Here is a 17079-nt window from a genome sequence, read left to right as displayed (position 1 = left end):
TGCTCTAAGGGTAGCCATTTCAGTCAAGCTATTGCTAGTGCACAGTCTTTAAAGTCTCTCTAATGCCACCACAAAGTACTGTATGCGTATATTGGTGTGATTTAAAGTGGCTGAAATCACTTGGTTGAAAAAAGCTTTTGATTTTTTACGGGGTTTTCTTTTGTTCTGGGTTTGGATTTGATTCTGTTTCAGTGGTATTGGTTCATTTCAAGTAGAGTGATATTCTTCCAAAACCATATAACGCGATTGGCACATTGACACTGACGTGCTCCTGGGGGCTCCACCCCTGCAGCTCCTGTCACTCCCCTTTTCCCTTCTCCTGTCTCAAATATGCCCTTATTTCAATAAGATGTCCAGGAAATACAGTGTGATGAGCTCAGTATAAGAGCCTGCTTACGTAGGCCATGTGTGCCCTTCTGATCCATGCTCATGACACCATCTCCCAATGTCCCTTCTCCACCCGTGTCTCTTGGAACGCTGCTTCCTGCGTTCCTCATACCATCACTCTGTTTCTTGTTGTACCTCATTAATCCTGGTGATGGTCTCTCAGGTTAGGCCCTCTTTCTGCCTCACCATAAGGTGCTAGAGCAGCTTTTCTACATGGCTGCTGGGGAACATTCAATCCCCCCCTTAGAACCGCTGCTGCCATGGTCCCTGTGGAGGAGGAGTAAGGGGCCAAATATACCAAATGAGGCCTTCAGCTCTGTTCTTGCTTATCTCTTTGGCCAGTCTCAGGTAGGTTCTGGGAACTGTGAAGCTTCTCCATGTTTGTAGAGCTCCGGCTGGCAAGTGATTGGACCAGGTGGGTTAAAGTTATTTAACTACATGGAAGCAGAGGAAGGATCATACTGTGAAGAGCTACCCAATCTACTCTAATCGTCTGCTCATTTTGGCACCCGGAGTGAGTGGGCTTGGGAGATACCACCTGTTAAGTTTTTCCCCAAATTGAAAAGGAGTGAAGCCAGAGAAACCCAACACGCTATCTGAGCCAAACCCAAAAGGAAGCCAAGCTGGAAGAGCCCAACGGTGTATTGGGGGAATGGAGCCCAAGCAGCAGACATGTCACGGTTTGAACTCCTGCACAATCTACTGAAAGTTCATTTTGTGGGCAGAACTTGGAAAAGTACCAGTACCTTTTTATTTCCTTTTCCAGTTCAACTGCTGCACAATCCCTTGCAATAGCACCGAGAATGTGAAGCAAAAATTCAGTTTAAAGGTTGAACCATAACTCTGAACCCACGCCATTGATCAGTGTTCATTTCAGTCTATTCGTATCTTTTTTGGACTTCACAACCTCCCCAGCAAAGAGCTCCACAGGCACATGGGCGTTGTGTGAAGAAGTACTTCCTTTTGTTTGTTTTAAATCTGCTGCCTATTAACCTCATTGGGTGTCCCCAAGTTCTTGTGTTATGTGAAGGAGTAAATAACATTTCCTTATTCACTTTCTCCACACCAGTCAAGATTTTATAGACCCCCCCAGTCATCTCTTTTCTAAGTTGAAAAGTCCCAGTCTTTTTAATCTCTCCTGATACGGAAGCTGTTCCATGACCCTAATCATTTTAGGTGCCCCTCTCTGTGCCTTTTCAAATTCCAATATATCTTTTTTGAGATGGGATGTCCAGATCTGCACACAATATTCAAGATGTGGGCATACCATGGATTTATATAGAGGCATTATGATATTTTCTGTCTTGTTATATATTCCTTCCTTTGTTAGCTCTTTTGACTGCCATTGCATATTGAGCAGACATTTTCAGAGAATTACTCACAATGACTCCAAGATCTCTTTCTTGAATGAGTAACCGCTAATTTAGACCCCATCATTTTGTATGTATAGCTGGGATTATGTTTTCCAGTGTGCATTACCTTGCATTTATTAACATTGAATTTCACCTGACATTTTGTTGCCCAGTCACCCAGTTTTGTGAGATCCCTTTGTAACTCTTTGCGGTCTGCTTTGGCCTTAACACCCCCTTTGGCAGTATAAAGGGGCATTAAAATTGGCATCAATGTACTGGACTTAGTGTAAATGAGGAACAAGCCCTGAGAGTTTCGTTAAATTGAGGCTCCAAGGCTTTGTCTCTTTGATGGCTAGTTTGAATCTGACCCTTGTAAGTGATAAGGGTGTGGAATTCAGGGTACTCAGCACCTCTGAAGAGAGGGTTAGCAACTTGTAGGACTGGGTCCCATCTCTCTGAATTAAACTATGTTTTTTCACATCAGATCTGTTTTTCAGGATATTCCCACGCCCATAAAAATTCTATGATATAAACACAATTGAAAAGGAGGTAGACGGTACGACATATGAATCAGAATAAAACAAGATGCATGTGTAAAATCAATGTTATTTTAAGACTCAGGGTGGTAGTAAAAGTCTATCTGCTGAGAGTGGAATAGGATTTCACTGAGCTTTTGGCAAAATGCCCAGCTGAGCCCAAACAACGTTCAAGATTTTCAAAAGAGAATTTTCTGTGATTATGACAAAAAAGCACATTCTGCTATAACCAGTGCCTGCTTTGTATAACCACCTTATCAGCAAATAGATGGCTGTGCTATTATTGTTATTACAATTATCAGGCGATAGAATTATTTTTCTCAGTTTCAATACCACTGATTGTTTTATAACGTTTTGCATTTTCCAAACATCTCATATGCAAGAAAACAGTTATTGTCATAGTGCTGCTTGTGCTGAAATTTACATATCAGAGCAACTGTTCAGAACTATCAATTATACATACTGAAAAGCAAACGGAAACCAACCCATCCTTCCTAACTTTGGTTCCAACAAAATTAATTGGAATATTAACTACAGCAAGTTTCACAAGCCTGCAAAGTCTAAAATCAGCCATTTGGAAATTAGAGTTTGAACCAATGTCTGCTCCAGTGTGTTGCTCTAGTATAATTTGTCCATTGTTTCAAGCCAGAAACAGAATACAGAAAGACTATCAAAACTACTGACCTTTTTTTGCTAGAGCATTATTGGGTTCATATTTCTCAATCAGTTGTTGAACTTGCTCCTGTTTCATCGGCGGATAAAGGATTTCATTTAACCGTGGATCACGTTGTTTATAATTTATAAACTCCATCATCTGATCAACAGTAAGGTATGGTCTGCTCTTGGCACCGCTAGAGAAAAATGATGGTTAAAAAAAAGAAACGAAATTAGAATATTTGCCTTTGCATTCTTGTTCAATGGTTTGCAACTTCCCATGGAAACAGAAACAAGATTCAAACTACCAGGCAACAAAAAGTTATGTTCTGCTAAGTCTCCAAACTCATTTACTTTACAACTGGGTATGGCAAACGTTCTTCATTAAACACTTTTCAGTGAGAGGGCTCAGCATTGTTGATGTCAGTGAAAGAAAATTAGGCCAACGCTGAGAGCTTTTGAAAACTCTACTCCTAGATTCCTGTACTGGATGGAAGTATTTTTTTTTAAATGAGAGGAAATCAAATGCTGTATTACTGAGCCTGTTTCCTAAGTTCCATTGGCATTCCAGGCCTAACTATTAGGTTTTTCTGCTGGAGGATTGTATTATACTATTATGTGATTGTTTTACGGGGCCCTCAAAGGATGCTAGGCACTTTACAAAACAGGCCAAAAAAAGACAGATCCCAACCCAAGAAGCTGAAAAATCTCAGGCTATGGCCCTGCAATAGGCTTTGTGTAGATGGACCTCTGAACACACCACTATATGTGGCACTATATGTGGCATTTTCGAAAGCATTTATCTGTTCCTATTGCAATCAGTGGCAGTTTTCCCATTAAGTTCAATGGGAGGATAGTTCGGCCAAAGCTGAACACTTCTGAAAATCTCACCCTATCGATTGGGGGAGAAAAAGACGAACAGAGCAAGAACACACGGGTTTCAAATATAAGCTCATGAATTTGCTTTGATGGCTCTTGGGATGTGTCTTAGGTGTCTTGGGAACTAACATCTCATCCACTTGGCTACCATCTTGCCCCACTTTTCTGCTCCATAAATGATAGGAGAAGAGGCTGTGTTGGAGCTGAGAAGTACAGTAAATCATGGAGGAGTAGCCATACCACCACATGCCATTGTTTGCTTGCCAGGGGCCAAATTTAGCTCTGGAGTAAGCGGGTGTAACATTTGGTGAATCATGGAGTGTTGCATCTACGTAGTCTGGGATTGTATTTCTCTCCAGTAGTAGTGAGACAGCAGGTTGCTGCAGAAGTAGTCAATATCTTGTGGCGGACCGAGATGCACACCGGAATGCCAGTGAAACCAAAGTAAGTTTTTTAATTCTGAAAGGTTCGTGAGGTTCACTAAAGAAACATAAAACTGTACTGACCTAATCCCAGAAAAAGGAGATGTGAAATAGTTCAGCTAAAGTTGTATGGCTTTCATGCGTTTAAGAAACTGAAAATACGAAATGACAAAAACACAGCTGTTTGCAAATTTAATTTACACTGTAATGAGGCATATGATCTCTAACTGCATCATGCAGGAATCCTAAACGCCATTGTGTTCTTACTCCAGCTCCTAATTAGTCTTCAAGTGGTTTCTATACGCTGATCTCTAATGCCTGTTCTCATGCTTATCATTTCCCCTCCTTTTCTCTCACTGAAGCTTAAACTATCATAATCCATATTGAGAAACAAGTCCCAGCCGTTCTATTCCTCTAGGAATAAATTATTGTAAAACTCTGGCCGTTAAAGACAGTGGGTAAAGCTTGGAGGAAGGAACTTTTGATCTACATTCACCTCCCAGGTTAAATAACAATCCTGTTTGACATGGAAATCTGTTCTTGGCAGTCACTGTGATGCTGCAGCCTAAATAACCATACTTTGCCATCGTTACCAGAGAAAATCCACGGAGGAGGGGGGAAAAAAGTGTCTTTTCTTACAACTCAGAAAAGATGTGGTCAATTTCAGGCCGAGGGCAGAGATTGTTTAAGAATACTCTGTATGCTTCCGGGGTGAAGTCCTCTTGAGGGATTGAATCATTCTGTGAAATAGGAGGGGAAAAACACACTAAAGAAAAGAAATAGCACATCTTGTTTATAAGCAGGTCATTACAAGATTATTTCCCTTTGCAGAATAATCAACTCTCTTGAATAACAGAGCAGTTTTCAAGAATATATATCTTTTGACAAAAAATAAAATAGTCTCAATTTCAATAACTGGGTGATTTGTTGTATGACTATGTCCTCCCTTAGACATGATTATCTTTTACCCTATGCACCCATGCAGAAGTGTAAGAAGACACAAAACTTTCCCTTCTGCCCTTATGTGAGCTAACCACAGAATGGGTGCGGGAGCAGCCTCTATGTAGCCGCTAATTCCAACTCCACACAAGTGAGCGGGGAGTGGTTAGGGGCAGGGAATGGGGCGAACCCAGGCTGCACCTCCCAGCCTTCCCAAGGGTAAGCGAACTGATACTTTAATAGAGCTGCAACAGGTTACTTGACTCCTTGGAGCATGTGAAGAACCAGGGAATGAATTGGAACCCTGAGCAAAACTTAATACGCCGGTCTTGTCCAAGGACAGCACAAATATTTCCCGCTATTTACTCAGGACACATGGATAAATATTATTCTTCTGGAAAAGGTTTATGGAATCTAGTTTTTTTAAAAGTTTTTGTTCATTTGTTTTAACATCCAATATAATTTAATAGAAAATACTACAGAATTCTGCAGAATGGTTCCAAAACCGATGGAAAGAAAGATTTCTTAAATTTGGTAAGTCTCTAGAGTAAATTATATAACTATTTCTACATGGTATTTTTATAATCTCTATTATATATTCTATAGAGCTTTTCCAGAAGAATAGGATTGTTGTGTTTGCTCTTATGCATAGCATATTTTATTACAGTATAGAAGATTTGAGCCTTATTGTGATTGGTCCTTGCATGGGACTCAGGTGGATGAAAGAGCTTTCTTCCTATTTGACACTCGTTGAAGAGCCCATCCAATCACAGTCCTTGAGCTCAGCGAAGAGCAGGGGCTGCTCCCTCCATGCACCCATTGGGGCCGGGAAAAGGTAGAGAGGAGGTCTAAATGACGATGCAAGCCCCAATGCAGGCCGGTAGCTTCACATCGTTTGACTTTTGCCTTTGCATCAGTCCACTGAACTCTCCTGAGAAAGGAGGAGGACATGCAAAATAATCATTGTGTAGAGGTCAAAACTGAAAATGCAAAAATGTGGAATAGACATATCAAGGACCTGATCCTGAATTCCCTTCATGTGAGCCACCCACATGGAAGGCACTGGGTATTTTGCCTGTGGATGGACTACAGTATCAAGTGACACTTCCAAACTAAGTACATGATTCCGATCAGTGAGAAGAAATGGTTTTGAGATCGGATGCAAAGGCATTTCCCTGGAAATGCTGCTGAGCCCACTTGTGTCAGAAGCAAGCCGCCGATAGAGGAAATCATTATTATTATTTATTCTGCTGTTTAGCACCGTTGCCAAGGGAACCGGAAGTGTCTATTCAAGCTTTTGTTAGAAGGAAGGGAACTTTCCAATATTTTTCTGGTAAAAATGTGCTAGAGGTGTGATTGTCCTCCCCTCCCCTGCATTAGTGGGATCCATCGAGTCCCAAGGGCCAGTCACCTATGGGTGTTTGTACCAGAACCCTCCATTGATGTTTCTGCTGGGAGAGGGAACATCCAAAGCTCAGCGCTGCAGGCTGCTTACGGGATGTGCTGACCAGTATACTCCCCACTGTCCTGGCCACACCTCCTCCCTACCCACTTTTAGGGTTGGCTGGCTCAGGGTTCTGTGACAAAAGAGGAACTGCCTGCACCTTGTACCTCTGCAACCCTCCTTTGGGTGGGTTTTCCACCACCTAGGTGCCTGTGCCCTCAGTTATAGTAATAAAAGCCCCAAACTCCTAGGGCCTGTGGCACAGGGAGGCTCAGAACGAGACACCTCTCTCCCCAATACACACTTGCCATGCCTCAGACCTTATAATCCTTCAATCAGTTCCACATGGTGTGAGCAGCAAAAGCATCTCAAAATAAGCCAATTATATGCACAACCACAAAAAAAAACCATGCCTTTATATGCACATACTGTTGCTGAGGAAACTGGAAATGTATTTCTCTCTCTCTCTCTCTCTCTCTCTCTCTCTCACACACACACACATACACAAACACAGAGCTACTTTCATTATGCTTAACTGGCTGTTCATTTTTTCCCAACTTCTTTTCATTTTTGTTTCCTTAGGTTTCCTGAACTGTTCCTTCCTGCTCTCCAGACACCTTTTCATCACCAGTTTGTGGCCCCACAGCCACCTTCAATGCATTTTCTATTATAAACACCTAAGTTGGGTGTATTAAACAGTCCTCAGTGTCATTTTTCTAATTATAAGGGAGCTAAATGGTGCCTCAGGAGTGAAGGGAAAGTATGGATCTTTGAGGGACTGGGATGTTTTCTTCATCTCCTACTCAAAGGCCTCCTCCTTTCAACACTCCACTCCTACAACGTCTGTGTGACGGCCCCCATTCTTGAGATTTGAAAAGTTATAGGCCTCAGATGCTCAAAAGAGCAGAGGAAGTGTGTAAGCCACCACTTATGGTGTGTGATGTGTCCTTGTCTGTCTCCAATACACAGAGGATGTAAGTCTGTTATAAATACCAGTTAGCCTGGATCTTTACCACAAGAGCAGTGGTCCCCAACCTTTTTGTGGCCAGTAGCACATTCATGTTTTCAGAAGAGTGTGGCGAGCACCAACAATTTTTCAAGACTTATTCTGTATTTGTACATTAAATAATACCAAAAAAAAATCTCGAATCAAGAGAGAAGCCAGAGAAAAGCTGCGAGGAAAGAGAACACAGATGCCTGCAGCCCCCGAGTACTCTGTCCCCAGCAGGCGCGGGGCCCCAGATTCTCTCCTCTGCTGGATACTAGGTGGGTCCCGCGCCTTCCGGGGACCGAGAACACCGGCGCCTGCAGCCCCGGAGTTCTCTGTCCCTGGCCGGTATGGGGCCGCAGCTTCTCTTCCCTCCCGGGCACTAGGCAGGCCTCGCACCTGCTGGGAACAGAGAACACTGCGCCTGCAACCTGAGTTCTCTGTCCCCGACAGGCGCAGGGCTATGGCTTCTTTTCCCTGCTGGGCACTAGGCGGGCACACATAAATGCCTTGGCAGGCACCATGGCACCCACGGCACCACGTTGGGGACCACTGCTGTAGAGACTCCAACTTTTAGCTCTGCAGATCTCTATTTGAATCCCTGCTGTCAGCAAAGATGGAAGTCATTACATAGCAACAGGCCCACATTCTCTGTGGACTGGGCAGAGGGGGACACAGTGACCAGTGGGTTAAATCTCCAGTTATATTTGTCACTAGGTATCTTTCCCCCCTTAGCCACTTCACTCTTCTCGTGATGAGCTTCCCTCCTGCATACTACCTGGTATTGGTGCATAGGCACGTAGCATTTTGATTGGCACACATAACCAATCAGAATGTGGCTTTGGACAGTCAGTGCCCAGAATCCATACGCTATTTGGAATCAGGGCAGATGGAAAGGGAAGTAGAATAGGAATACACAAAAATCTATTAAAATGATCAAACCCATTGCTGAAATGGAGGCAAATCCTCACCAAATTCATACTCAGTGCAGCTGGGATGGAGGTGTGGGGATGAAATGTAGCTACAAGTGAACTGTCCATCTCCCCTAATCCCAGAAGTGACCAGTGGCCAAAGCAGCCCCCTCCCCCCAACATAAGTTAGAGCAGTCACTCAGCTGCTCAAAATTATGCTGGCTGGAACAGTCCAACAGTCCCCTAGGAACCTGAGATAGCTAGAGCACAGAACACTCCAGCCTCACCCAGCCAGAGGAATCTCCAGCTGCCCCTTTAGAAGACGGAGTGGTAAAAGAGTGACTTGAATTGGGACAAAGATCTGACCCAACGGCTCTGGGTGAAACCTTGTTGACATGCACGAACCCCCAATGCATTGTGGGGACACGGGCACAAGGATGATCTTTTTCGCTCCCAAATTCAGTGATCATTTCAATGGCATGTTATTAAATATTCGGCTCCCCTGCACAGCGGTGGGGCACTGGTGCACTACTGAGTCACAAGGAAGAGAATCTAGTGATCACCCAATACAGCCACCAATCAAAGAACTGATCCAAACTGAACCTGTCTAGCTGGCGAGACTGAGTGAATTGCTGGCTGTATGTGGAGCATGCTTACAGAGTGCAAAGCTTTCTCAACAAAACTTTTGGGTTTCTTTTTTTCTGGATTAAAAAAAAATCAGTTGTTTTTCACTGATGGGTACAAAATGTTTTATGAATAACCAAAGTTGGACTTTCTCATAAGTTTGCTTACATTGTGGGTGACAAATGGAGACACAATTATTTGCTTTGTTAACGTACGTTTGCGTTTCCATAGCAAGTGGAGAAAATGCTTCAAATGAACTGATTCAGTCTTCAGATGTAGTGACACCCCTATTTAACTCTAAATATTGTGGAGCGCAATACATCATAAAGAGTGACAATTCTTGAAAAATACAGTTCTATAGGGCTGAGTAGCTACAAGCTTTTTACACTCTTTGTTTTGGCACACTATAATATTTCTGAATGCTTGTGTGGGCATAATCTGTAGGCAGTTGCTACACCTAATTATGGTTCTTAGAGAGAACCAGGCAAAAAATACCTTACCAGTGGTATGCACAACATCTAAAAAGAATTGTACCAGAGCTGACAATAGGCACTTCTCCCAAATCTGACTGCTGTACATTCGTAAAAAAACAGAACAACGTAAGGCTGTCTGCAGTAAAGCATGTACCTCAATTTCCATTGCATCTGAAAACCCGCCAGACAATAGACAATTACAGTATGCCAGTGCTTCACTAAATGAGTAAGTATTTCTTATAGGGGCAATTTTGACATCACTGCTGTGATTACTGAGGGTCTTTACATTCCCATAGATTTCCTATTGGTTTTAATGGGATTTTGAGAGCACTCAGCACTTTGCAGGATGGGGAACTTTCCTGATGACCAGAGAGCTACGTTTCTGTCCCCTTTTGCATGTAATTTGGTTCAAATTCAGAGCTGCATTTGAATTTCCATCCATTTACAGCCACAATCATACAAAAACCTACCTAGGCAAGCCACTGGATGGAAACAAAGTATGAAATGTATGTATTATTTATTTACCACCACCAATGTGCAGGGGTGGCAGATTTGTACAATTTTTGGTGGTGCCCAGAATGGATCCAAGTCCTGCCCCACCCCATCCCCACACCTGCCTAAGGCTCTGGGAGGGAGTTTGGGTGCGGGCTTTGGGCTGGGGCAGGGGGTTGGGGCAGAAGTGGGAAAACTACAGCCTGTGGGCCACATCTGGCCTGAAGGACTGTCCTGCCCAGCCCCCGAGCTCCTGGCCTGAGACGCTAGCCCCTGGTTCCTCCCCTGCTTTCCTCCCTCCCCGGCAGCATCTGCTCACTTGCTCTACCACCGGTGCAATGCTCTGGGCGGTGGGGCTGTGAGCTCACGGGGCAGCGCAGCGGCAGAGCCCGGCCTGACCTGGTCCTTGTGCTGTGTGGTGGTGACAGTGGCATGGCCTGGCTCCAGGTGCTTGCTCCATCAGTGCTCCAGGCAGCGTGATGAAGGGGCGGGGGCGGTTGTATAGAGGGTAGGGGAGTTTGGGGTGGTGGTCAGGGGACAGGGTTGTGGATAGGAGTTGGGGTGGTTGGGGGAAACAGGGGCTTGAATGGGAGTAGGGGTCCCTGGGGGGGCAGTCAGGAATGGGGGGGGTTGGATGGGGCAGCAAGGGGCAGTCGGGGCAGGGGTTCTGGGGCCAGTCAGGGGCCAGGGAAAAAGGATGATTAGATGGGGCAGGGGTCCCGGGGGGCCTGTCAGGAATGAGAGGAGGGGTTGGATGGGGAGGAGTCCCAGAGGGTTGAGCAGATAGGAGGTGGGGGCCGGGCCATGACCCCCTCCCCTAACTGGCCCTCCATACAATTTACGAAACTCGATGTGGCCCTCAGGCCAAAAAGTTTGCCTGCCCCTGGGTTGGGGTGAAAGAGAGGGTGTGGGCTCTGGGAGGGAGTCTGGGTGCGGGAGGAGGTTTCGAGTGCAGGAGGGGGTTCAGGCTCTGAGAGGGACTTTGGGTACGGGAGGGGGTGAGGGATGCAGGCTCTCAGAGGGAGTTTGGATGCAGGGTGTGGACTCTGGGCTGGGGTGCGGGAGAGGCAGAGGGGTGCCGGAGGGTCTCCGCGTGCTGCTGCCCGCAGGCACCGCCCCTGCAGCTCCCATTGGCTGCAGTTCCAATGGCAGAGTCGGTGTTTGGGGCAGGGGCAGTGCGTAGAGACACCCACCCCAGGGGCCACAGGGACATGTGGCCACTTCTGGGAGTGGCACATTGCGCAGAGCAAGGGCAGGAAGGAAACCACTTTAGCCCCACTGCGCTGCCGGTGGTGTCAGCGGTGGCCCCTGGGTTCTTTTAAATCACCCAGGGGTGGCAGGCAGGAGTGAGAGACACTCTGGTGGAGGTGCGTGAGAGGCGGCAGGTGGGGCCAAACACTGGTGGAGCCAGGCCCCTGTGCTCTGAATATTCCTGGAGCACAGGTACCGCGGGCCCATACAACTCGCCCCCCCTGCCAATATGCTCAGTATTGCACATGACACAACGATCAAAACAGGAGATAAAAGCTTGGCCCAAATAGCTTCTACAACCCAAGAGACAATTTTAGACACTCTCTAAATTTGGACAGCAAAATCCTCACTGTCAAAAACATTTAAAATATTTTGTCCCTTTCAACATGCTGGCCTGAGAGCGAGTCAGATATCAGTGGAGCCACCCACAGACCTTTGGTCTGAAGCTCTTTCTGTGTTCTCTGAACAATCTGCCCTACTTCTTGCACTGCAGAAAAACATTCCTTGTTTCTAAATTTGCTGTATATTTGGCATTCAATATTATTTTGTTATTAAGGCCCTCTATTCATTTCAGGCACTGATAATTTATTAGTTGTCTGGAATCCCACTTGCTTTTGCAGCATTTGTATCATTCCTCTATTAATTTAACAGCACAACAGCTATCCAGATGATAGGATTCAATAGCCAGTTGTTTTATTTTTGGGTGAATATTTACATTCATGGCCATTTTTCATGCTCAATGGAGAGCAGAAAACAATCTCCGAGGCCAAGATTTTGAAAAGCAAGTGCCTAAAGTAAAGCTATAAACTTCATATCTGAAGCATGCCGAGCACTTTTCAGCTCCCACTGACTTCAACAAGCCTGGCTGAGATTTTAAAAAATGCCTAAGGGAGTCGGATGCCTAACTTCCAGTTGGACACCTAATCCCCTCAGGCATTTTTGAAAATTTCACTCCCCTGACTTCAATATTTGCTGCTGGATACTCAAGGATTTGGAAAATCAGGCAACAAGCTCTTAAATTCATTTTTAGGCACTTCCACAAGGCGCTGAGCACTCTGACCCAGAATCCACTTGCTTCGGTGCTTTACTTTAAGCATGTGAATCATCACATTGACTTTCACGGGACTACATATATGCTTCAGTTGAGCACATGTTTAAGTGTTTGCAGAATCGAGGTGAGAGCGCTCAGCGCCTTGCAGGATCAAGCCCTTATTTCTCGGGCCTATGTTTGAACAGAAGAGCTGAATTTTAGGCTTTTAGGGAGAGATAACCCTTCCTATTATTATTCCACAGCAGCATAAAGAGATTGTAAAACCTCTGCTCCAGGTGGAGGAGAATTCCCAGGAACTAAGTAAGATAGCTACACATGGTCTTGGGAGGTGCCTTCCAACCAAGCTGCAGCACTGGGGGCACATCAGGGGCTGGGCCTGGGCCTATAGTCGACACAACTACAGGAGTTCTGTGCAAAGATGTCACCTGTAGGCAGCTCAGCTCAGACTACTATAACCTGGGCAGTCTCCTAAGGCAGAGGCAATGACTACACTACAGCCTATGTCGGCAGGGGTGTGAATAGAGCTCAGGGGTGTGAATAAAGCTCAGGGGTGTGAACAAAACACCTCCCTGAGCGACATAAGTTATATCGACATAAGCACCAGTGCAGACAGCGCTTGCTGGCAGGAGAGTTTTTCCCACTGACATAGCTGCTGCCGCTCATGGGGGCTGGAGTAGTAAAGCCAATGGAAGAGCTCTCTCATGTCGGCAATGCTAGAGGGCTTGCATTGGTGCAGCTGTGCCGCTGTAAGCTCTCCAGTATAGCCATAGCTTAAGTTACATGCCAGGGGCCATATCAGCCCCTGAAGCAACCTAGAATCAGGATGGTGCAAAAGAGGTTTAAATCCACCTAAGTTCCTTTTCCCCCAGGGCTGCAGGGTTTTCTTTCTGTCTGTTTTTTTTTTTGTTTGTTTGTTTTTTTTTTTTTTGCTGTGCCTTAGGGGCTTTTACAGTCTCTTAGAAGTACAGCACAAAATCACACTCTCACCTTGGAAAAATCCCAGTCCATGAGTCCGACGCTTCCCTAATGTATATCTTAAATGTCCTTTCTATGCATCATGGAGAGACATCTTTCTTTGGAGTTTTAGAAAATATATAAAAAGACACTCACCCAATGTTCTAGGTGCCCCGTCATCCTTTGTTAAAAATACACTAAATAAACAAATTCCACTTTTCCAAGGAGGATACCATGCTATTCACATATCTGAATGAGATCCTGTACGAGTTTCAACTTTACCCTGTACTAGCCTAAACTTTACGTCTGCAGGACACAAGATGGATTAAAACATCACAGAAATTGGAAGCTGAGAGCCCAGAATCCTGCTTGTTCAAGTAAATGGGAACACAGGTGAAAGAGCAGAAGTCAAAACAGTAAAATTTCCCATCAACTCTGTGGGATTTACTCTTTCATGGAGGATTTGGTCATGGAACAGTGTTTCTTTTAAAAGATTTTATTTCCAGGATAATCAACTGAGTTTTCTTTACTGCATGTAATACATCATTTTTTGTCCTGAACAAAAAGATCTACCTTATACTATGAATAATTTTCCAAAAGGTGTCCCGGCAAAAAATATACAGCAATCTCTAAATAAAGTTGACTATTGACTTAAATAAATAACAGGAAGAGCTTGTGGTTTCCTTCAAGTACTCTAATGTTTATGTTTCTTTCAGTGAGAGTTAAGAAATCATTTTTATCCTTATTACCACTCAGTAAACAGATACATTAAATCAAATGAGTGATTCCTGAATCTCTCATCTTAAATGCTAACTGCACTGCCAATTAAATGAAAAGCAATCCTGGAAACAAACCTCAAACATATTCCTTTTTTAAAGAAACAAATAAGAAGGTAGAAAACCAATCACATATCTGTTGCTCGTGGTAAAGTATACGGCGCATTATTTTCACAATCAGTTTAGATTTCCATAATCTTTACATATGTTTTGCAAATATTTACATACATTGCTTGCAAAAAGCTCCCAAAGCCTCTTTCCATCTTTTTATATCCATTTTCCCCTAGATTTCTGAAATATCTGAGGGTCTGATTGAACCAGGGGCAGATGAGCTCTCTGAGGCGTGGCTTGTGGAGTTTTGTCCTGTTGCTGTTCACCAGAGTTGCCCTTCTCACAGGAATCAGCTGTGGAACCAGGTCCCAAACACAGTCTGAGTGTTCACAAGAAGTCTGGGCCATCTGCAGGCCAGCTCTGTGCTTCTGCAGGTCTCCACTGGAGCTAGGCAGCTAGGGACTAGCTTGGTGGCAGCTGTTCCTGGCATCCCTCTGTTAAAGTGAGGTCTCTTCTACATTGGAGAGACTACAGGCTGACCTTCACTGCAGAGTGAGCTTGAGTTAGCCACACTTGAGTTAACTCCTCTTGAGTTATCCTAGCTCAAGTGAGAACAAATCGCACAGCAAACAGCACTGGAGATGCAGAAAGTGTTTGGATTTGCAGCACAGAGTGAGTGCATTTACAGCTGGTGGGAAACAGTTTTCCCGTCCTTTGAGAGCTACTGTGATTTTGGGATTTTTTTCCCCATCCCAAAATGAGATGAAAAATCCAGATCTCAACGATTTCCATCAACTGAGCATCTAAAAATCACTTTGGATTGGGGCAATGGAAGGGCTTTGATAATTTCAAAATGTTTCATTGAGATTTTGACTTTTTTAACAAAATAACATTTTTAGTATACATTAACTACCATTTTGAATAAATTAAAAACCCAAACTTCATTTTGAAAACATCAAAATGGGATGTTTTGAATTTCTTTTTCAAAATGTTTTCCATTGGGGAGATTCATCCATATCAACCCCTTCTTGGGAACAGCTTCGGTTTTAACACATTGCTTTCTGACATATCAGTGCTTCGCCAGAAAATTCCCAACCAGCTCTAGTTCTATTAGCAGTACAGAATGCAGCACAGAGTAGCTGTGTCCCTACCAGCTCCAGTGTCAGCTGTACTCAAGATTTTACCCATGTCCCCAGGCTCACTAGCTCAAGTTTAAAGCACCACTTAACTTGACCTCGAGCCTTTTGTGTGTGGATGGGAGTCATGTTCTGTGCAATTATACCTTGAGTTAACACTGCAGTGAAAGGTTTCAGAGTAGCAGCCGTGCTAGTCTCTAAGGTGCCACAAGTACTCCTGCTCTTACTGCAGTGAAAACTAGCCCTGAAGGTCTGTAATAGAGTCAGTGACTGTATTATATTCTCATAGTATCTCCATGGCGGACGGCAGACAATCTTATATCCTTCCCTCCAGTTCACCTACACTCCCTTCCATTCCCTTCCCAACTCCTCGACAAAGATACTCTGTCTTGCAGAGAGCCGTCTGTGGAATTCAGAGATATCTTTTGTGCAAGAGAGGAAGCGCCGCTGGCTGAGGGCCTGTTCTTTGGGCCTATCTCAAGGGGCATGCTCAGCCCCTGGGAAAACACTCCTGGAATCAGCTATGAATTGGCAACACTTCAGAGCAGGTCAAGAAGATATCTGAATGCTTACCCTGGCAGATGGAAGGCTACAAGCTTCTAATGCAGTCTCTACTCGCTTTCTGTCAGCGGAAAACAAGCGGTATATGCTGCAAAATGGAAATAAACAAGCAGGGATTTGTTCACAGGCACATAGCACTGTTCTGTATTATATGGGTACAAGCTGTGTATGGCTAATGGACTGCCCAGCAAAGTGACATTTTTGGAAAACTTGTGCATTCATCCTTTGTTTCATTGCTAGGTCTTGAAAACTGAAACACTTTAACAAAAAAGGAAAAGAAATCAAAATATTCCAATCAGATAAACACTTAACACTGCAGGCCGGGAGTTGACGGAGAAAGTAGTCATAGAAGGGACGGAAAGGATGAGGACGGAAAGAGGCCTGAAAGGAGAGTTCAGTTCCTTTCACCGCTAGGTCATCGGTTCAGATCCAATCCAGAATGGTAGTTATCAACACTACCATCTGTTGGGTGGTCAGTGGCATGTATTAAATTAGTTGGGCGACATCAGCTCACTTCCCAGCATTCCCACCAAAATAGCCACCATCACAACAGGTAATTAACATAGTTCTATGGCTCCCCATCCCTGCAGCATTCGAGCACATCATAATCTTTAATATATTCACCATCACAACAACACTGAGGTAGGGCAGTGCTATTATTCCCATTTTACAGACAGGGAACTGAGGTGCAGATAGTTTAGGCAACTTGCTCAAATCACACAGGCAATCTAGGACAAAGAATGGACTTGAACCTAGCTCCCTAACCACTGGACCATCCTTCCCTTTTGGTATTTTAGCCAAGTAGTCTTAGCATCAGATACAGAAGTGCAACCTCCATAGACTTCACCCATAGCCCATGAAGACAGAACTGGTTCCTGCTCCCCCAAAATTGGTCTGGTTAGCTTAGGGTGGAGCACACTGACACAGGAGTCAGGAAGTAGCTTGCATTGCTAGCTGTGCTATATACATGCTGCGTGGACAAACCAATTTCAGTCAAAGGGGTGATAGTCCAGCACCATTCTAAAGATTAAAATCACACACAAAAGTCTGAAAGATCCAATGTAACAATAAAGGAGAGAAGAACTTACCTCTTCAGAGGAATACGTCCTTCTGGAGTGACTTGCAGCTTCAGTTTTGTGTAACTGTAAAGAAAAAACTAAGGGAATGTCTTTTTCCTTTTAAAAGCTTTTCAAACACT

General features: G+C 44.4%; 1 protein-coding gene across 2 annotated transcripts in view; it reads right to left on the bottom strand.

Annotated features, from left to right (window-relative positions):
• Positions 1-17079, bottom strand: part of PLCB1 (phospholipase C beta 1) — a 663557-nt gene that overhangs the window by 207603 nt on the left and 438875 nt on the right. For both annotated transcript variants that reach the window (XM_050952023.1, XM_050952024.1), the window contains exons 6-9: positions 16970-17023; positions 15894-15969; positions 4870-4970; positions 2960-3126 (exon numbers count right to left, since the gene is read on the bottom strand). In XM_050952023.1, the coding sequence (XP_050807980.1) occupies positions 2960-3126; positions 4870-4970; positions 15894-15969; positions 16970-17023 (398 nt within the window). The remainder of the gene's footprint in view (positions 1-2959; positions 3127-4869; positions 4971-15893; positions 15970-16969; positions 17024-17079) is intronic.

This window comes from Gopherus flavomarginatus, chromosome 4 (genome assembly GCF_025201925.1).
Source record: "Gopherus flavomarginatus isolate rGopFla2 chromosome 4, rGopFla2.mat.asm, whole genome shotgun sequence".
In the NCBI taxonomy this organism is placed as follows: Eukaryota; Metazoa; Chordata; order Testudines; family Testudinidae; genus Gopherus; species Gopherus flavomarginatus.
The sequence above is the reverse complement of the archived record's forward strand: the minus strand, read 5'-3'. Positions and strand labels throughout refer to the sequence as shown.